Source organism: Chanos chanos, chromosome 6 (genome assembly GCF_902362185.1).
Source record: "Chanos chanos chromosome 6, fChaCha1.1, whole genome shotgun sequence".
NCBI lineage: Eukaryota > Metazoa > Chordata > Actinopteri > Gonorynchiformes > Chanidae > Chanos > Chanos chanos.
In genome coordinates this window covers 12,928,839-12,950,489 of record NC_044500.1, presented here as the reverse complement: position 1 = coordinate 12,950,489, position 21,651 = coordinate 12,928,839, and the positions used below count along the sequence as shown (strand labels likewise).

The 21,651-nt window shown below is 40.0% G+C and overlaps 3 protein-coding genes across 3 annotated transcripts; 2 read left to right on the top strand and 1 right to left on the bottom strand.

Moving 5' to 3' along the window:
- The first annotated feature begins 243 nt into the window (after nucleotides 1-243).
- Nucleotides 244-2,259, top strand: LOC115814337 (high affinity immunoglobulin gamma Fc receptor I). Its single transcript, XM_030777146.1, has 5 exons — nucleotides 244-328; nucleotides 421-456; nucleotides 778-1,074; nucleotides 1,306-1,572; nucleotides 1,864-2,259. Exons 1-5 carry the CDS (start codon nucleotides 292-294, stop codon nucleotides 2,157-2,159), a joined length of 933 nt encoding a protein of 310 aa, XP_030633006.1. The 5' UTR covers nucleotides 244-291; the 3' UTR covers nucleotides 2,160-2,259.
- Nucleotides 2,260-2,987: 728 nt separating this feature from the next.
- Nucleotides 2,988-5,384, bottom strand: otol1b (otolin 1b). Its single transcript, XM_030778026.1, has 4 exons — nucleotides 4,985-5,384; nucleotides 4,352-4,441; nucleotides 4,146-4,217; nucleotides 2,988-3,871 (listed from the first exon to the last, which is right to left on the bottom strand). Exons 1-4 carry the CDS (start codon nucleotides 5,382-5,384, stop codon nucleotides 2,988-2,990), a joined length of 1,446 nt encoding a protein of 481 aa, XP_030633886.1.
- Nucleotides 5,385-19,085: 13,701 nt separating this feature from the next.
- Nucleotides 19,086-19,328, top strand: sptssb (serine palmitoyltransferase, small subunit B). The gene has a single exon (XM_030778706.1). The coding sequence runs from the start codon at nucleotides 19,086-19,088 to the stop codon at nucleotides 19,326-19,328; it is 243 nt and encodes an 80-aa protein (XP_030634566.1).
- The last annotated feature ends 2,323 nt before the right edge of the window (nucleotides 19,329-21,651 follow it).

Genomic DNA, 21,651 nt, shown 5'->3' with positions numbered 1-21,651 from the left:
TCAAATGAATTAATTCCCGAAAATAAAAATCTCTGTATAGAGCTCTGAGAACCCTTCGTTTTGCTGTTGTTATCTCCACTGCACGACATGTCACGTTTCTAGCGTTAAGTTTGCCTCTCATGAAGAGCTTCCAGGAATTGTGCGGAAACAGGATTGTCCGTAAGTCGTGCTTTCCTGAGGTTGCACAATCGAAAGTTAAAGAAAAGGGAAATCCTGTTCCTCTGCCAAAACTTAAAGGCTTCTCTCGTATTCGGTATTCTGGTGTCCAGTATTCTCTAGTGAGCAAACAAGATGAGCTGCAACGCGTGTTTGTGGCACAGCCTCCTGGGTGAGTCTTTACAAAAATGGAAAAAAACAATACAAGTATGTATATTTCTTGTGATGGTTTTTCTAATGCTAATAGTTTTCGTTTTGTTTCAGTTGTTTTAACACTGCTGTCGAGGACCATGTCCCAAGGTATATTGGATCTTGTTTATCTTATTTTAGCTGGATTTAGCCATCTGTTACATTTAAGTATCATTGTGTTAGGAATTATAAGCAAGAATATATGTTTTTCTATAAAAGGATTTCGGCTGTTTGTTTCAGGCACTGATATGCTCACAAAGTTTCTGTTCTGTTAAAATAACTTGATTTGATGTCCCTGAAGCAGGCTGGACAATTAAAACAACTCAAAAATGAGATGAGCGTTGTTAAATAGTTGCTACATGTTTATCACAGTAAGTCAAAACAGAAAGGCTCTGAATACATAATCCAACCTCAAGAACCTTGCCTCTCCAGAACCCACACCCTCTCCATTCCAAGCCGAAGTTAGTCTGACCAGAGGTGAGGTGAGGCTGTTTTCGGGGGAGGGGGACGTGGAACTGACGTGCAGTGTGCCTGGGGACGCCTCACCTCTCTGGAAATTCCAGTGGTTTAAGGGCGATCAGATGCTGGCTGAGGGGGCCACTTACGTTATAGATAAAGCCCACGTCCGGGATGGTGGACTATACACCTGCCAGGGGTCGAGGTACACAGAGACACGGCAGCTACCTCTGGAGGCCCGTCCCAGCCACCCTTTCCACCTACACGTGGATGGTAAGGTTTATCCTCGCAAGTGGTACAGTCAAGGCAGTTGTTGAAAATATATCTGATGACTGTCTCTTATTATCTGTATGAACTGGCTTATATAAAATTGTATGTATAACTCAGTTGACTTACTCAGTTGATTTCATTGAATTACTCTATGGTCATGTCTTCATGCTGAATCATGGCACTCGCTGTGACAAAGTTTATTACTAATTTCATTGTTATCATATCCGCTATCAGGTGGGTGGGCAATCTTGCGGGCACCCACAGAGTACAGACTCCTTGGAGAATCAATGATTCTGACGTGTCGTGTCCGTGGCAACCCTTTTCTGGTAGAGGTTATCTTTTACAAAGATGGAGTAGAATTCTGGAAACAGAGCAACAGTGAATTGCTCTTAACCAACGTCACTCTGGATGATCGGGGAAGTTACTGGTGCAGAGCCACATGGGAGAGCCGTCTGATGTACCACTCTGCCATATCCCAGCCTGTTCCAGTTGATGTAAAGGGTAAAAAATTGTGGCATAATGTAGAATATTAAATTTACTCTGGTCATATACTGATGGAGTTCTTACACCCATGTGGTGTATGAGCTTTTACATTATCTGGAAATTTTTGATGCAAAACAGATTCTGACTTACTAGAACTAAAATAAAAGGCTTTATAAATAAAATTAGTTTGAGGAGGATAACAAACAGTACGTGTGCTTGATTTTTCTCTTCATTTTTCTGGTTTTTTTTGTTTTGTTTTGTTTTTTTTCTGTGGAGATATCACATCTGTGTCTCTTCTTCTTAATACAGAAATACTGGAAGATCCCCAACTTGAGTCTGAATTTTCCGTGGTCTTTCATGGAGATAATGTGGTTCTTCACTGTAACACCCAGCTGAATACCAGGGAGGATGGCCTGAAAATAATGTATTACTACTACAAGGACGGCGAGAGACTGGGCCCAGCCACATCCTCCAGCAGCTATGTCATCCAGCATGTGGTCGTCCAAGATAGTGGGCTTTATCAGTGCCAAGCCACCACACGTAAACTAAACTTGGAGAAGTGGAGCAATACGGTCAAATTAGACGTAATCCCTCCGCTGAAATGAAGTTACTCAGAATTCATTGATTCTATATCGCTTCTGACTTAACTCCTATTGATCTGGAAAATCTTCAGTCTTGTCAAATAAAGCCAAACTCTTGACACAAGTGCCATGTTCACTGCTTCATTTTTTTTTTTTTATTTCAAGTATACAGAATCTTCCAGATTTAAGCCCATAATATAGCAATACTGCATACTCATTTGAATGCAAGATCATTTGCATCAGAAATATATAAATCAATACATACAGACTGTTGGTGTCCTACAACACTGAAGAGATTTATGTGATCATACAACAGGAGAGTGATCAATTATTTGTAGTTAATGGAACGTAAATTAATTCTTTTTTGTGCAGATTTGGATGAGGTTCTGATGCATCAATATTCAGTGACTTACATCTGAAAAAAAATCATCAGCCATCATTATCACATTAGGGCATCACAGTTTTGACTTGTCTACTTGTATTAATTTATACATTGGAGACTGACAGATGCATGTTAATCATTTCTCTTTCAGTCCAGAGCAACAGTAGGAGGGGAAAAATACAGAAGTACTTGTCTTTAAAATAAGTTTCTTTCACAAGGTTTTTGTAATTTAATGTAAAAAAAAAAAAAGGGACCTAAATGACATGGATTGTTGAAAGACAAAGAGCAAGTGACTGCTCATTCAGAAAGGTTTTTTTGTTTCCAAACCTCAGCTTCAATTTAATAGTAGCACCACATACCTTGACCGTGGAACCCTAACACTAGTCACCTCATTGCATCCATGTTGGACATGTCCATGTTATGTTCAGTTCAGTGCTGGTTATAGTTCAGGTGTGAGTCACGTTTGAATATCAGTCAGCATAGAGCAGAAACCCAGAGAAGGTACTGTCATCCTCGCTGCTGGAGTAGACACCATTCCAGTCCCTTAGTGTCTCCACCCAAACCTGGTCTCCAGCTGCCAGCCTCAGGAGCACTAAATTGGAGGCTTGGTCGATATCCTGGCCATACAGCGTGTCCCTCGAGCGAAGGCGACGTACCCCGTTCACCACAAGGGCGGCACGCAAGGGCCGGTTCCTCACCGTGATCTGGTAGGAAAACACATAGACCCCTGGGTAGGTGCAGTTAAACTTGCTGGCAGCTAGGTCATAGTGGTTCTCTCCATTGTAGAAGACCTTGTCAAAGCGCACTGGGGACCCAGATGAAGGGAAGGACTTGCTGGGGAATAAGCCCACGCTGAATGCTGAACGCAGACGAGCCTCACACGGACCCACCGCTCCTTTCATCCCACGAGGGCCTCGGTCCCCACGCTTCCCCGGCGTGCCCCTGTCACCCTTGGGTCCTCTCATACCCCTCATGCCCTTAGGTCCAGGAGGGCCTTGTGGCCCCGTTTCACCTTGGGCTCCAGGGATTCCAGGGTCACCTCGTTCACCAGGCAGGCCTGGGGTTCCATGCAAGCCATGTAGCCCAGGGGGGCCTGAGTCTCCCCGTGTGCCTGGTGGCCCTGGATCTCCTGGCTCACCTTTCGGTCCTCTTTCTCCAAAAAATCCGCACTCTCCCTTATCCCCTTTGTCACCTTTCTCTCCAGCTATGCCCGGGGGTCCTAGTGGTCCCTCTTTCCCTGGATCTCCTCTTTCGCCTTTTGTGCCATTCTCACCAAGCTCTCCCTTTTCACCTTTATCACCCTTGAATCCTGGAAAACCAACTTCACCCTTTTCACCTTTGGAGCCTATTTCACCTATGTAAAAACAAAGAGTTATGACATTTGACTTCGTCCAGATTTGAAACAGTGAAAATAGTGGAGTTATTCATGCACACACACAATGACCACAATGACTGTGATTCTGTGGATACTCCTCAGCATTTTATATGCGGTAATTAATATAGACTACTTTAATACATACACAAACCGTGTCGCAGAGTCTCTTCTGGTCGTTGTTTTGTTGAAATCAAAATGAATTTTTAAAACAGGGACCTGTTATAGCAAAAATGGTACACTGTGTGACTCCTACCTTTCCCACCAGGTTTCCCTGGAATGCCTGAAGATCCTGCCGACCCACTGCCTCCTTTTTCACCTTTCTCCCCTTGAAGAGAAATAGTCAGAATAGTCAAATAGTCAGTGACAATTCTAGGTTTTATTTCTCCATTCATGTCAAGTGTGCAGTCATTACTTTAATGAAGACTGTGGGGATTAAAGTGTTCATCAAAATTACTTCACCTCTGTCCCCTTTAAAGCCCATGATTCCACTCAGTCCTGGAGGTCCAGGAGGTCCTCTGAATCCCTGCTCTCCCTTAGCCCCAGGGGGTCCTACAAATACACAACCAGGATGAGAGATGGCACAGACACACATAGAGGATTTAAATTGATCTGCTTCAATTATGCACCATAATCCTCTTTTTTTTGCGTCATTTGAGAAATCTTTCTTTCTTTGCTTCACAATAATATGTAGCTCTTAGAGCTTACACTTTGAACTGGCCTGCAGAGTATCGAGTATGGGATTTTGAAACCGTCAGTTTAAAATGTAATGTAATAACATGCAGCAGTACAGCATTAACTAAATTATTTTTCAAATAAGAGGGGACAAATTCGATTTAATCTGAAAGGTTTCATATGTCGGATAAAGCACATTTTTTTTTAGTCATCTCAGCCATCTTTTTTTAAAAAAAATCAATATAGTAATGAATATGTTTAAAAAACTTGTCAGCTACTTTGAGCCAATTTTTAACAGTCTCTCGCTGAAACTTGATCTCCACACACTTTCCCTCACTGTATGAGCAGTGAATAGCACCAAACAGAGACAGACAGCACGAGATTTTCTGCATCATGTTCACATCGGATGTACCTCATTACCTGGCAGTCCTCGTTCTCCCTTCAGCCCTTGTGGACCTCTCTCGGGGGGGCAGCACTCACAGAAGTTAAAGTAGCATTCATTATAATCCAGTGTATAGTTATCCAGCACTCCATTAGAGGGCGGTGTGCCATCCATACGGTAGTCTAAGAAACTGTCATTTGGAACAGTGGTGCTCTCTGTGACGTCCAAAGATAAGGGGTTCACTGCCTTGGTATAGCTCACAACCTTTACCGTGGTCGTGTGCTGGCCTTTCCGCGTAGTGGTCTGGACCACCTCACGAGGGGGCTTCTTAGTATACTGGTATTTAGGCCACGGTGTAGGTTTTGCTGCTTCATAGGTTGCTGTGAGAACCAGTATAGTCATCACCAGGAGGAGTGACTGAAGAGAGAACATTCCCATTTTGAATCTATGGGCAGAGAAGACAAAACAGGATAGTCAAAAGTCATCTACTGCTTGTTTTCATCTACTGCATGTCATATTTGTATACAGGTGTATTTGGAAGCATGCCTCGGATGCATTTTAATGCCATACCATTCTGTCTTCTGTTATATTCATGTTAGTTCTTTGTTTTCAGTTTTTTGAAGTTGCTTAAGACATTTTCCATATACTTATGTTTGCAACTGTGATGGACTGGCGACCTGTCCAGGGTGTTCCCCCCACCTTTCACCCAATGAACACTGGGATAGGCTCCAGCACCCTGCGACCCCGTTAGAATAAACGGTTTGGAAAATGAATAAATGAATGACAGAATTATTATTGCAACACTTGGTAACTTTACAACAGCTTGAAGTAATTTGATGAAATTTTACCACTTCAGCTTTCAGTCAGACAGTTTCAGTCAGAGATAAAAACAGTCCCACTATTAAAAGCATTGCTGCCCAGAACGTGATGCATCAAACTACACAGTAAAGAGAGGAATACGAGAAATAAATACATAGTCCTTCAACCCATTGTTTTTTTGTATGTTTGTTTGTGTTTTTTATGTAAATTGCAGCTTTAAATGAGCATTTGCACTTCAGGTGGAGAGAAAGAGAGAGATCCAAGTCTTTGATCATTTCACAGAGATCATTTCTCAAACCACTACATATCTTCAAACTGTGCAAGCGCTTTTTCTGCGGAAGACTTCAGTATCACTGCAAGTTTTCTTCAACTCACAGCGTGTCATAGCCCTTTGCCACGAGCAATTACACACCACGCTGTGACAGCTATCTCTGACTGCTGTCAATCAGTGGCTTTCTCAAAAGATTCTAGTGTCTAACATAATCTCAGGGCTCTGAGAGGGACCTCATCATTCTACATGGCAAATTCCACATCCTACCATTTGCATCCTGGGCTTTGAGGTGAGCCTCAAGGACTTCTATCGCTTTTGTTGATACAAAATTGTACAAGTTTTTGAATCTTTAGGGAACAATTCTTTCTAGGGCATTAGACTACAAGTTGAACTGTGTGAATGAAGTATGGATTTCTGTCAGGTGGTAAATAATCCAGCTCAACTCTTACATTCTCCATGTCGAAGTCAATTCCATCATCATAATGATTAACATCTTTATCATCATCAGTGTCATTGTCATGGATCTCTACTGGTGGGCGTGATATTTATCATCATGTTTGAAGCACCATCAGTCATAACTGGGGACAGTTTACTGGCAATGTAGAAGATGGCAATGTTGCCTTCATACCCCTGAACAATGCTTTCATCCTTGTGTTCTCCCTTCAATCTCTGGCAAGCCAACATTAGTGTGAACACTGGTTTAAATATTTTAACCCCCCAAAAAACACACACCCCATTCCCCTCACAGTAAAACAAATCTTAAGCTATTATTCATAATACGGGGCAAAATGATATCTTAAAGAGTGTAGGATAACGTAGAGTTCTCTGCACACAGTTAATTTACGCATTAAGACCAAAACAGTGGAAAGAACAGGGGATGAACTGATAAGAGAAAACATAGAAATAGTACTGATAGCCATTTCTCAGATCAACCACTCAAAATCCCTCAAAACAGAGAAGACATCAAAATGCTAACAGCTCCCCTCAGCACGATGAGGTAACCCCTGTTAGCACTGATCAGGCTACTGCAGCGATTAGTAGCACACAGAGCCTAAATCTGGCCATGCAAAATGCTTTTTTAGATGTGACATATAACATAGTGAAAAAGCCCCACTGCCAACTGCAAAGCTAGGCTGAATGTGGCAGAGAAGAAAACACAGGGTATAGTGGAGTTTCAGAGGTACGGTTTGGAGAAAAAAATATCAGGGTCTTTAACTCTGTGTTTACCAAATGTTAAATATTATCAGGTCAGTGCACACTTGTGCTTTGCGGCACACTGGATCAACGGTGATGCTCCTTCAGTTTAGTTAGATATTGACTCGTCTCTCTCAAAGTACCTTTAAACAATCTATCATTTATTAAAGTTATGAAAACAATCTGTAAGTCTATAGTATACTCAAGGCCTAGGGGGTGGATCTAAACTGACTTAAAACCAAACCAAATAAAACAAAACAAAACAAAACAAAAAAACAAGAAGTTACCTCCTGGCTCATAAAATAGGGATTTTGAAATCTGGAAGTCGAGTTGTCTTGTTTGTGTCTTTTGTGTTTTTATGTATTTGTATACGAGCTGAAAAGGAAAACCGAACAGAAAGAACTTCACAAAGACTTGAGAAACAAGCATTTGGCTCAGGTGTTTTCTGTTTGACAAAGTGGGAAAAGTTCAGCCAAGTGAAAATTGTTATTAAAAGCCTGTTTTCACTCACTGACGGAGGAAGGAGACAATCGGCATAACAATACTGTTTGTAAGCTGTGGATGGCCAGATCAGACGTAGAGAGTGGTGAAGTAATCCACTCTGCCTGCATCCAGTTTGGTTGTCAGCATTGGTCATGACTGCTTCAACTAAGACTTTTTGTGTTTTTTGTAGAAAGAAAGGAGACACATAAAAATACTCCTGGTTATTTTGATTGTGATACAATTAAATCATATCTCAGAACTCATAAACAGTGGCACCAATGAAGAAATAAATGAACATCAGCTCGGTACACTCTTGGCTCAGGGCTAATATTATATACAGCTGGGATGATATTATGAGTGGAATTTATTTGCCAGTTGAAGGTGTAAAACAGGTTGTCACAAAGTGGCACACATGGCCTCCACGCTACAGAACAAAGCGTTACAAGAGGTTTAAAGGCCTTAACTATACCAGCTTATAATTTACAGACATGGGCTACCGGAATTTAAAAGAAATGAAACAAAATGTCCGATAAAAAAAATGTAATCATATAAAACCCTCATTTCAGGATTGACCTAAGACCTAAATCAGATGAAATTGCATTCAGTATTAGATCACAAACTCATGTAAAGACAAAAAGATCCAGAAAATGTCAGAGGGAAGAAATCTCATGTTCAACTGTTCTAATAACGATAGTTTAGTTAAGCAATGCAAACAAAAAAAAATTCAAAGGTCCCATGTATGTTTATGCAGCATTGTTGTCTAAGCAGCACCAACCCATAAATAAAAAAATCATTGGAATATGTCCTTTCCGATGTTGCGAATCATCTGGGCCGATCTGGAAAGAACTGTGCTACTTTGTTCATTATTCTGATGCAGTCTGAGTTCACCAAAACAATCTATGACACCCTCCAAGCATTCCAGACCTTCCATCCACTGTGAAAATCAAGAAGATTCTATCTCTCAATGCTGATGTCAGGCCAGAGTCCCCATACTCAAATCAACCTCTCAGAACAGTCCAAGATATTTATAAGACATTGAAAAAATATTAAAATACTGAAAGTTTTAAAATATTGAATTCAATTAATTATATTTATTGGTTAATATTATGTGGAGTAATAACATAATGAATTGTACACGTTGTTAACTGATGCAATAAAAAACATCTCTTGAATTGGGAATTTAATGGAATTAAGGTAACTGTTCTGATAGCTTTCTCTTTTTTTCCAGCTGAATGAAGTATTCATGAAAATAGCTGAAATATACTGCTTTCACTTTTCTTACTATGCATATTACATGCATGACATTAGGAAAATCCCTATGATTTTAAAATTTTACCTCTCAAATCATGAAAAACCTTTAAAAAAAACAACAACATATTTTGAGGGTTATTTCATTTTCTTTACTGGTGATTTTTCATATCACAGTCTGATATACTGACTGTACCTCTATATCCTCAACTTAGAGTGAAGTGAATGTAGTTCCCTCACAATCTCACCAAATTTAATCGATGTAAAGCCAAATCATGTCATATCATTGCAAAATCTCTAGTTTCAAAATTGGACTTCAAAGGGAAAGTTAAGGGGGAGGGGACGAGAAAAGAATGACACTTACATTATCATCTGACAGGCGTTCTTTATCCAAACCGTTTACTTAAATCATTCCCTAATGGTACCTTGGAGAATAAATACATGGACTGTAGATCCTTTGATATGGATTTAGTGCTTTGATAAGTGACAGCTCAGCCAATCAGGAGGTGGATAGGAGAAAAGAAGGGTGAGAGTCAAGGAGGGGGTCTGAAACTTGAGTACGAACTAATCTTCATTGGGCTCAAGACTGGACCATGCGGAACCCGGCATAGTAGCCCACCTTCTTTACCTCTCTGGTGTATGGAGCTTTTGTGACATGGGATACAGCACCCTCATGAATTACCCTGTCCAACAAACAGCAAAAAAAGAACATGGAAAAAAAAAACAACTTGGGCTGGAAGCTGGACCAGAGGCAATGAAGCCAGTCACTCGATACAGGAGGAATTCCTTGAACATCTATCCAAATCCAATGCATGGATGTTAGCCAAACACAGAGGTTTCTGGAAGTATAGCAATTCATTAAAGGAACGGAACACTCAGCAAAACTCATGTCAGGTCACCAAATGAGTGTAGGGTCTCCAAGTAGATAGGAGTAGTAAACCAAATGGAATAGTGTGTTACATGTCTTGTACCTGCAATCTTCATACTCTAACAAAGTGTTCAGCGTTGCCCGCACATGTTTGACTCACGTGATTTAAAATATAAGAATAACTATCAACTACAGCTGGGTTTGTATGAGGCCTGTTTCTTTATTTTTGACTTGTTCAACGTGTTTTTCTATCCCTATTTGGGCCTCCTCCTTTCATGCTGAACGTAACTAGCACTGGGAGGGAACCAGAGTATCATTCTGATCTATTTGGTGGTTCTCCAAGAAAGCTTTCGACCCAAAGAGCATCGATAATCTCACTCTGTCGCCATGAACTAAACTTGAGCTGTTGTCAAAGAAAGAAGCTTATCTCAAGGTAAAAGCAGGCTGCTAACACAAGCCATCATGACCGACTTTCCAGAAAGGCACGATCTAGTCAGTAACATGAAACAATATGCATGAGTTTATGTTATTTGAAATGGCACAACCTAGACCAAAATTAATGTATATTAATCACCCATCAAATTTAGATTATACAGCAAGTAACAAGCCACGACCAAACCAAACTTCAGATTGTCCAATACTTTGTTCAGAAACTCAGTTTATATCTTGAAGTCTTAGATAGTGTCAACCTAGAAGTCTTCTTCTACCTGCCTAAACAGAAGTATAAGGATAGAAAAATATCTAGTGTATTTTCTCTGTCAGTTTCTCCTCTTATTTCCCCAAGGAGTGGACAATTCCCAACAGTTAGCATTTGATCATCCCATAGGAAGGTATTCTGAGGTGCTCAGCTGAACTCTAGAGGCTGGAGATATACACTTCTTAAGCCTGAGAGAGAGAGAGAGGTGCTTCAGGGAGGTTTGCTCCACCCTGACCTGCCCAGTGTCAATTCACCACTTAGCACGTACCACCGTAGCAGTCAGTTTACCATCCCCCACCAAGGCTGAAGGCGCCACAGGCTAGACCCTCTGCTTAACACGGCCACTCACCAAGCCCCCTAGCCACATTGGACCCTTAAAAAGTCTTAAGAAATAGACTGGGTGAAGCATGGGACAGGAAGCGTGTATTACAATACGACCCCGGAGCCACGGTAGCGTTCCCCTGCAATCAGAGGCAGCAGAGCGGGCAGGAGAGGACGGTTTTGAGTTATATAGGGCCTTTGAATGAAAGTTCTAAAATTGCAAATAAAGGGTGAGTATACTGAGGATAAGTGTGTGTTGGGGGAGGGGAAGGGGGTCTATCATACATGAATGTATGGTGCCCATACAGTACGGGTGCCCCAGAAGCCCAGCAGGGTCCGGGGGAGCATTTCACTGTTACCTGAGCCCAAAGCTTCTTTTGCAAAGCAGTCAAATATCCCTGCTCAAGCCATGCTCGGGTGGTAAGCTTTTAATGGGGTTCACTATGACCCTGTGAAGAAAGGAGAGGCTGAAAGACCATTCAAAAACCTCTCTCTCTCACTCTCTCTCTCTCTCTCTCTCTCTCTCTCTATTATTGCTTCTCTGTTTCTCACTCCTTTTTGTTAAATCCTTTGTCCACTATTGTTCTAACTTGTTTTGTGATATCCTCTTATTTACATCAAAGTTTTCATTTGTTTCGAGTTTTATATTGTTCATCTTACTATCCCCGGAAACAGAGGATTGCAATGTGTTTGTAACCTAAGCTTGATGGCAGGTGCGTTTGAACTCTATTAAGAGTTAGAATTAGATGGCCAAGATGAAGGAGATACTTCATCAAAGGTTCTGTTTGACATAATGCTTCACATCCCACCAATGTAGCAAACAATTCAGTTAAAAAAAACAAACAAACTATACTTTAAGCTTTGTCAATTATAATTCATTCAAAGACTTCCATGTCACACATACAATGAGCAACTGCATTTCCTATAAGATGTATTTTGATAAGAACCTCCAGTTTTCAGACTATTTTGAAAGCAGCGTGAAAAGAAAGTGTTGAATTATCGATAAAAGATTGGCAAGTAGTTTGAGATTTCCATTCCTCCACTCAGCATCCTCAAAAACCACTCCTTTCTTTCTATGCATTCAAAATAAAATACTCTATGCATTCAAAATAAAATAGCTTGTTCCAAACACAACGAATCCAAATTTTGACCTAAAAAGTCTGAACTGATCCTGATTAGTAGGTATACTGTTATTGTATCTAGTATTCAACAGATCTTCTTTAACCCTCAGAGCTGAAAATGGATGGAGTTGAAAACAGATGGAGACAACATTCAGAATAAAAGACGAAATCGGAATAAAAATATTTTGAATTAGCGGAGTATCTCTTTAAGACCTCAGCAGTTACACAGTCTGTGTACTGTGCAACACCATTTGATTTCCATGAAAGCGCAAAAATGTCTTTATACAGTGCTCTTAAAAAGAACAAAGCTATGATGACAATCATACACAAGTCTATGAAAGAAAAGCACTCAAGCGCAATGGCTGCTGACAAGTTACATACTGAATCCTAATACATCAAGGCCTGAGTTAAACATGAGACCATAAGCATCACAGTAGTTCAAGATCGTAAACCAAAGCTCCTGCTATTTCAGATGAAACAATCCAGTATTAAACATATGTCTGTAAACCTGTTCATTTTAATGGGCTGAGCAAGGGTCTAATCAAATTTGTGTTACGCACAAGTGCATTTACCACTGCTGATCACCGCGTGAAAGGTCAAATAAAGACATCATTTCATTTGAAAATGGTAAAAGATCATCGAGATCATGATGCACAAAGCATTACAGGAAATTACATAGGAAATTATAAATGCTGCACAAAGCATTCAACATTGTCAACCACCATTTGTTCATCAAACCAAAAACATTAGGATAACTATTTACCAGCAGCTGGGCTTTTCTTGTATCCAGAACTTCAAACAATTTTTTTTCAGAGAGAGAGAGAGAGAGAGAGAGAGAAAGAAACAGGTTTTAAACGGACCTGAGATTTAATAAAGTCATGCTAACCGGTGGGAGTGTCTCTCTCCTTCACATGCGCGCACACACACACACAGACACACACACACACACACACACACTGCACTGGTTCTGCCCCAGTGCTCTGCAGTAACCCAGACTGAACTTGAACAAAGTGATGCCAAGCTGCAGTGTTACCGAGACTGACCCCGAAACCTGACCCACAGCCACTGAATGCTCCACCTGTTTGTCCTCTTCCTGCTTCCATCTCTCTCTCTCTCTCTCTCTCTCTCTCTCTATCTGTCTCTTCATTTTAAAATTTCAGATTTTGAGTATGACAAACGTTTTGCCTTTATGTGCACTTCTTAGCATCAGTACATCATGCAGGATTCATTTCAACATAAATGGAAAGGCTAAAGTCTTTCCACTGAGTACTAAAGCGAGTAACTTCTAAAGACAACTCTGTCAGCATAAGACAACCAAACTCACTATGCGCTCTGCTGCTAAAAGGTGTAAGATTAGTTGTTCTTGCACATTTCAATAGTTTTAGTTCAAAGAAAAGATATTTTCTAATATCTTTAACTTTTTTTGTTTTTTTGTAGAGTTGACGCAACAGATGAATTTTAAATAGTGCAGAATAAGTGTCTCTTGATGTTTATAAAAGACTATTTGAGCTTTGCATCCTGTCAACATCTTTAATTGTGAAATTCTATATGGTTTATGGTTTATATGAAATATTAATTGATCTCATCCATACTGAAAAATTGCAAACTAAATTCATTTTTATAAATTCTAAGAAATAGTGGTTTCAATGCAAGGAACCTGTGGACCGGTCTTTAGCAAAAATGTATCATTCAAAATTTTGCATGAATGTTAAAAATGGTAGATCACCCACGTTAAAACAAATAAACTATGCTTCTATCAAAAAAACAGCATTGATTTGTTCAACATCTCAGTTTTCATATGGAACTTTCCCCCAGTGCAGAGAAACAAGTATCTACATCTGCTCTCTTGACCCAAATATTTGGTTAGTACCACAAGACTTCACTAAGTAACACAAGTAATTCAAAATTAGGTTAAAAAGAAAGCAATTACTTCCCTTTTTTCATGAAAAACACCATGACAAAAACAGCAAAACTCTCAAAGCTTTGAGTTGATTCCATGAACTGACAAGATAAGAGGTTACACATTTGAGATGCAAATGATTACATAGTGTGCTTTGATTAGGTTGTGTCACTGCGACAAGCACGAAACAAGGAAGCTTGGTCTCCCTCTACAGGTGTGATGCTGTCTCTTTCAGATCTTCCACCTCCATAGAAATACACTGATTTAAGTAGCAGATGGCCATAAAATGTCTAACTGCTGACTGTGTAAGTGAATGACAGATTTTTCTAATTTAAGGCAGCAAAACCACCAAAAATATACACATGAATAAAGAAGTTACTTGCTGAAGTGTCGGTATGCTTTAATGACACTGTTATGCCTTTAGATGGCAGTGTTTTTCTTCTACTGATACTGCACTGAACAGTGGGGCAAGACTTGCTAAAATTTCTTAACTTTTCAATCACTACATAAATTGTTAGCTCTTTTCATACAGCAAGGGTGTCTAGGCCCGAGTGTCTGTGCCCCAGTCATCTCCCCTTCAGAGGTCCATTCTTCTTAATCACAGAATAGCCTTGGACCATGACAAAGTGACAAAAGGTGTCTGGTGTGGCCTTGTGGAATTACAAGGTTATTTATGCTCTTCTTCATTAGAAATCATTTGGAAGGGGCGGGGGGAATCTGAGTAGAGCTGTTATGGTCAATTGTTAAAAGTGTCATAGCCAGGTAGTGTGTTATTTGGTGCACAGTTCTTTCCTGAACAACACGTTCATTAATACTTCCATAATCTCCCTCTCTTCTGTTTGGTGAGTCCACTGAGATCTCGTTTGAATCCATCGTTCCCACTTGGAGTATATTGTTCTTATTCCAGAAACAGAACACATGCACCTCTGAACAAAGTAAGTAAAACAAATATTTTTGAAAGGGAGACAGTTACAACCTGGTTAGGACCAGTTACAACCACCCAACACAGGTGACAGTCTCCATGACAACCCGTAACTAAAACCAAAATCACATACGTGCGGACTGCACCCATCATAAAAAGGAAGCTTTTGACCGGGACACCATGACTGTGCAGACTCCAAGGCTCTGTTTGCGCACCAAGCCCACAGCTTATCAGCCTACTCTCTATGGCTTGTATGTGGCCGTCAAACAAACATGCATTCATCTGATTATCATTAACTGATACACGTGATCACAAATCTGTTCCTTTCACTGCGGAGTGTACATCAGGTTTGGTGTTTCACAAACACATGGAACTGTCACGTCAATGATGGATGTGACGCAACAAAGCTATTGTGTTGATCAGTTAAACAGAGGGAAAATGCTGTATCTGAAATGTGGTTTTTGTTTTATACTAGTGCAAATTTAATAAACAGGTATATTACTGATATATGACATATTAATAACAAAGAAAACCTCAAATATTTCAAAGGGGTTTCAAATAATAGTCTATGATCCCCTATTATATTAGATATTTGACATATTAATTAATATAACATTTAAGTTAGTTTCCAGTTGGACGTTGAATTTGAAAAGATAAACTCTCATGGTGAACATATGCTGTTAAAGCAAGGACATTGTTGAGAAATGTATTGATAGGTACAGCTGTGTCTGAGTTACCTCCTCTCCCACGTCGTCGTTTGACCCTTCAAGAATTTGGGATCATGTAGGAAAAATGACTGAAGATGATGTTAAAGTATTAACATATTATAACAACCATAGCAGTATAATTATTACAGCAACAATCATATATTCACATCATATATATGTATTCATATTTTTTGTATATCTTTAAATGCACTTCTATCGTAACGAAACTGCATCGCTTACACACAGTCATCTTCAGATCAGCCACAGTCTGTGTAGAGACAATTGAAATGGCCTGTCAATCCAATTGTGTACAACGGTAGCTGCTTCAAGTGAAAAGTGCTAGCCTGGCACGACTGCCCTGCTTACACAGGCTATTTTTAAGCAGAGCGGCACACGGGCACTGCCTGGTTCAGTCCTACTGAAATATTGATTCTTTCTTAGAGTACTGTCTGTGCTAGCATTCCCAAACACAGGGAGAAATTCGATATTTTTAACATAAGACATGGAGTTCTTTTAGTTTTTTTTTTTCACAATGGCAGCGACCCCTATGTCTTTAAGATGAGAATTGGCATTGATCAAATGTGCTGCCTTTCCAGGATTTTGCCGTTTAAAAAGGGAGATGATAAATTAGGATTGATCGTGATTTCACAAATTCCTTTGTAACGTGTATGTGGCGGTGCTGTAATTATTACCGTGATAGTAATACATTCCGAAAACGCACGTTTGAGTTCAATCTGCCGTTCAGTATAATGATCGAACTGCATAGCTCTTATATGTTTTCCGTGTTGCGCCACAACTGTCAGCATGCTTTACTGTGATATCTCCTGTAAGAGTTAAAAAAAGGACACATTCTCTCTCTCTCTCACACTGTCACTCTGTGTGTGTGTGTGTGTGTGTGTGTGTGTGTGTGTTCGTGTCCTCAGCAATTCTGCCACAGCAGTGTTGAATCAGACAGTGTCAGTCTGTATTTACACATCAGTAATACACGTTTCACTTTTTTCATACATAACAAAGCAACATACGTTCAACACACGGGGATCCTTGCGAGACCTGCACCAAGTGGACTGGAAGTTTCAGTCATGATAAATATGCGGACGTCAGTTCCACACATCAGAGATTTAAAGTTGAACGTGTAGCCAAAAATATATGCGTAGATGAACAATTCTCCTAAAATCTCAGGCTAACTCGTGAGACTTTCTCATATAAAGACTCGGTTGAACTTAAACATAACCACAACAAAGACTATCACTGAATCCCAAAATCCGTTTGCATATTTCACATCACGCTTATTAAAATCCATATATCATAGAATTGCTATGCACAGCAATGATGCTGCTTGTTCCCATCTGCAGAGCCGGGGCGATGACGTCACGCCCACTGTACTGCGGTGCGGCATCCTGACCGTGGAATGGCTGTAAAGTAGAGCATGCGACAAGGAGGGGCGGAAAGTTGCCGTACACATGGACTGTGAGTGCCTTCCGTTAATTCGTAGCCATTAAACAATAAACAAAATCCTAATTAGACGTAATGGATATGACCACTAAAAACATTTTGTTTGTTTGATGTCGGCATTAGTCCAGTAAGCGCTGAATTTACCCATGTATACTGGTCATTCGCCCGCACTGCATCTTACCTGCACAGTCCATCCGACACAGGTGAGAGAAAACAAGAGAAGTGGTGGGTGTGGTGATAGGGCTTAAAGAACAAAAACAGCGGATGACCTGATATTGGCGAACTGGTAGGGCAGCTTTTCGTTTACACAAAGCAACGTTTTAGGACGTGTTTCATTGTCTCCACCGTCCCACAATAAACTTTGGCTGGACAGGCGAGGACCTGAAGGGCTAACACTCGATATTTTGAGGAGGTGAGTAAGCTTCATACAGCAAGGGCATTACTGCATTGGTTTAACCGTGACTGCTTGCTCTTCTCCAGCAATGGTTGCAGGTAGGCTACTGCAGTGATGTGAAGTAATTTGTAAATGAGAAATGTCTACACACCAGACTGCTCTGCCAGTCATCTAAGTTTACACGTATGGTCAGACACACGCTTCTTTACTGAATAATAAGTTTTGAAATTTAACGGTTATTTCAAAACAACACAAAACATTTTAAACGTAAGCGCGGATATCTCAGATACGTTTAACGGCTTATTGTAGGTAGTCTACATTTCTCGTCGTTCTTTTTTGACGACTTGGTCACTGGATCCCGTCGTTCACCGCTCTACTCAAATGCCAGTTACAGTATGTTCTACTAGCGTGGCCGCGTGTCGCGTTTGTTTACTACGCATTCTTCATGACACCTGCCTCCATGGAATCACAGACAGGTGAACCGTGAAGCTTGCATTTGACGCTATATTTTTGTTATTATTTTATTGCGCATTGATTTTTTTTTCTTTCGATCTTTTTATATTGTGAACTTATCAATAACAGATGACATGCGCTACTGATATTAGAGATAGACAACATTCATACTGTTCAGAAACTTACTTTAAATGAGATTTAAAAGCTTTTTTTTTTCCGTAAGTGGATTCTACCTGCGTGCGCGTGAGGTCTGGACTAGACCGCCGAGTTGTAGTCCAGGTGCAGTTGTGGTCTATTTTGTTGTCATTTAAAAAGTGTCACAATATAGAAAAGGTGAGAAAGAAAGAAAGAAAGTAAGAAAGAGGAAGAGGGAGAGAGAGAATTTCTGCTGTGTTTTGCCCCTTACTTTCGAGCCAGCCCTCCTCTCAGCAGGTGTCTGATTGCTCCCACAGGGTGTTCCCACCAGTTGGTGATGCAAAGCTGTACATTTAATTGCCCTTGAGGTTCCCTTGATTAATACACACATTTGAGCCTGTGTGTGTGTATTGTTTTTTTTTTTTTTCCTGACTAACTGCTGAATTTTCCACTGCAAAGGTTACGTGTAGTCCTTAGAGTTATGGTATGGATGTAGTATTCTCTAGGGCATTAGAAGAGTCAGCATTGCAAGGCAGGTAAACATAGCCTTGTCACTGCTGCTAACCAATAAAAGGGTTTGTCTTCAAGCGCAAGATTTGATAGTATATGGGACCAGAAAATTGAAGAACCATGCAGTGAGGGTTCTTGCAAGATGTCAAGTGGTAATGTTGTTTTCATTCTGTTGGATATTTGTTGTTACATAAACCAAGATGCTGGAAACTTTCGGAATGATCTTTTGGTTGTTTTCAACACAACCTGAACCTTTAACCCACTAAATTTTTCCCTGCTGTGAGTCGTTGTGAAAATTAGTATGCTTTATCAGGTTACAACTTAGGGGTGAGGCCCCAGAATAAATAATGTAATATATGAGTCAATAAGAAAACACTCAGACTTAATGAACTCACAACACGCATAGTATTTGTTTTTACTGTGCTTATGACCTCTGAGCAGACATTTCATTAAAGCTTAGATAGTCAATGTAATGACGCCTGTCAAGTGTGTTTGACTTGTCTCGTGTATGTGTTTGTGTTTGTGTGTCTACATCCTATCTGTATTACGATGTTTACCCAACCCGTCAGAGTGTCTGTCACGTCAGAACCCCCCTTCCCCTCTCTCCTCATCGCCGCAGAAGCGCGTCTCCGAAATTTCCAGGTATGGACATGAAGAACCTGAGGGAATACTTGGGTTGGCTGTACTACCAGTATCTGCTTATCACCAGCATCTATGTGCTGGAACCGTGGGAGCAGTCCATCTTCAACACTGTTCTCTTCACCATGGTTGCCATGGTGATATACACTTCGTACGTCTTCGTCCCCATCCACGTGCGCTTGGCTCTGGAGTTCTTTTCCGGCCTGTGCGGAGAACAACCGGAGAGCACCGTGGCACTGATGAACTAAAGGTTTCTTTTGAGAACAACAGAGACGTCAACCTTTAACTCAGGAAAGGATTAAAAAAAAAAAAAAAAAGGAGACAAGGTTAAAGCCATGCACAACCTCCTCACACCTCCCTCACTTTATCGATGCGTCCACGGCCGTACACAAACACACGCCCGAGTTCCCACTGACGCGGCAAGATTTTTTTTTTTGTATCGGGGACATGTTCCTGTATGACTGCGCCATGTTATGTTTGCAAGATAAGACGTGTCCTAAGCCCTGACGGATTTGCATGCGAGTGTGAGTGCTTTCCCAGACACTCTCCCAAATGTTGCTTCCTGGTAATCACTGGCCATTAATGAAGATGCTGGTTCGTTGCCACTATATTTCCATGCACTTAAATCACTGAGCCCTGTCTGTGAGTAGGCACCAATGCCCAGACCTGTCTGTATCTTGTTACCTCTTTGTTGTTAGAAAAACGTTAGGCAAAACGGATATTTACATTCACGTTAATATACAGATAATTCACGGAGAATTGGGGGCGGGGGGGGGGGGGGGGGTATTATGATGTATTAGTACTTAGTACTTGTTCCTATTTTAATTGTATACAAGTGAATGATGTAACCACACATTTATATTTTCCTTATGCAGAAAAAAAAAATACATCTGATGAAATGCTTGTGGTACCTCTGCTTTGCTTGAACAAATATTTTTATACTTCATGTTTGAGGTGAGACAGGTTACACCTCCACAACAGTTTCTTTCTGTGTTTGTTTTGCCTAGTTCTGTTTCTTTGGAACTACATGGAATTTTTTACCTGAGGTCTGAACACAGTGCGCAGTCAAGCTGCCAGAATGAAAAGACACATCTTTGACTGGCAAACTGTCTTCCATTTCATTCCCGTCCTCTGAACAACACAAAGAAGATGTATTGTACAGTGCATGCACTAAAGATGAAACCTGAGGATATGAAAACGCCCTCTGACCAATATGTAATATCTGCCTTCACGCTGAGGGAAAGTCTGATATTGGGGTATTATTTTGTCATATTTTGTCTCTTTTAGATTGTCTATTTATATTTATATTCATTTGGTAAACTTTGGCTGGTCACAATGTCAATTACCAAACTGTTTGCATTTATTTATATTTGTTGCCATACATTTGTTTCTTCAGAGTTTGATTTGAAATCACTTTGTAATTGCTTTTTTTTTTTTTTTTTTTTGTAAAATGAATGTTCTTGAGAGAGGTCAGCACATTTCAAATGACTGCTATTCAGATATGTAGGTAGTTCACTGAATAAGAGTAGCGTTGAGTGAAATCTGGTCAGTTTATTTTTTATGTATACATTAAATTGCCTTTTTTCAGAAATAAAGCTGTTTCTCAAGTATGAATATATGGTCTGTTTGTGTTTATATGTATGTATGTATGTGTATATATATATATATGTATGTATGTGTATATATATATATGTATGTATATACATATATATACATATACACACACATATATACACACACACACACACACACATATATATATATATATATATATATATATATATATATATATATATATATATATATATATATATATATATATATATGTGTGTGTGTGTGTGTGTGTGTGTGTGTGTGTGTGTGTGTATAGGCAAGGGCACTTGCTATGTGAGCTGAAGGGAATAGGAGAAACAACCACAGTGCTGCCTCTCAGTCTAGCAAAACTTTTTTAAAAGTCCTCAGTGTACAAATGGAAATTACCTAAATACATAAAATAGTGTATCCATTCAATATGTAATATTTGAGTAGGGAAGAGCTGTGTAACTAGTAGATAACAGAACCAGGATACTGTTAAATGTCCCGCTAAGAATAAAGATTAACTGATATGCCACCAAACCAGTTTTGCAACTCCTAAGTTATAAGTGGCCTGAGGACATATTTGAAAGAGCCCGTTAAGTCTCAGAACTTATTTTGCTGACATAAGGGTGAAAGCAAACATTGTAGCACCTCATAAGGAACTTTCTAGAATGCGTAACAGCCGCATAGTAAGCGATAGTGTATTTGGCTGCTAATAAGAGTTGAACAGAGAGATCAACAGCTGTTGGTACTTAAAAATAAGTGTTTTGCTAATACTGAGAAGACATAGACAGATTTATCAAATATCCATTACATATTCAAATGCACCGAAATGCAAAACAGCGATAATAATGAGACCCAGGGGGTGCTCATATAACATCTTCAGTTGTGGACATTAAACTGCACGGTACGTAACGTGATTTCCATAGTCTTTGTAATGCTCATAAAACCACTTCAAACTGATCCATACTCAAATCACTGACCCCAGGGTAGAAA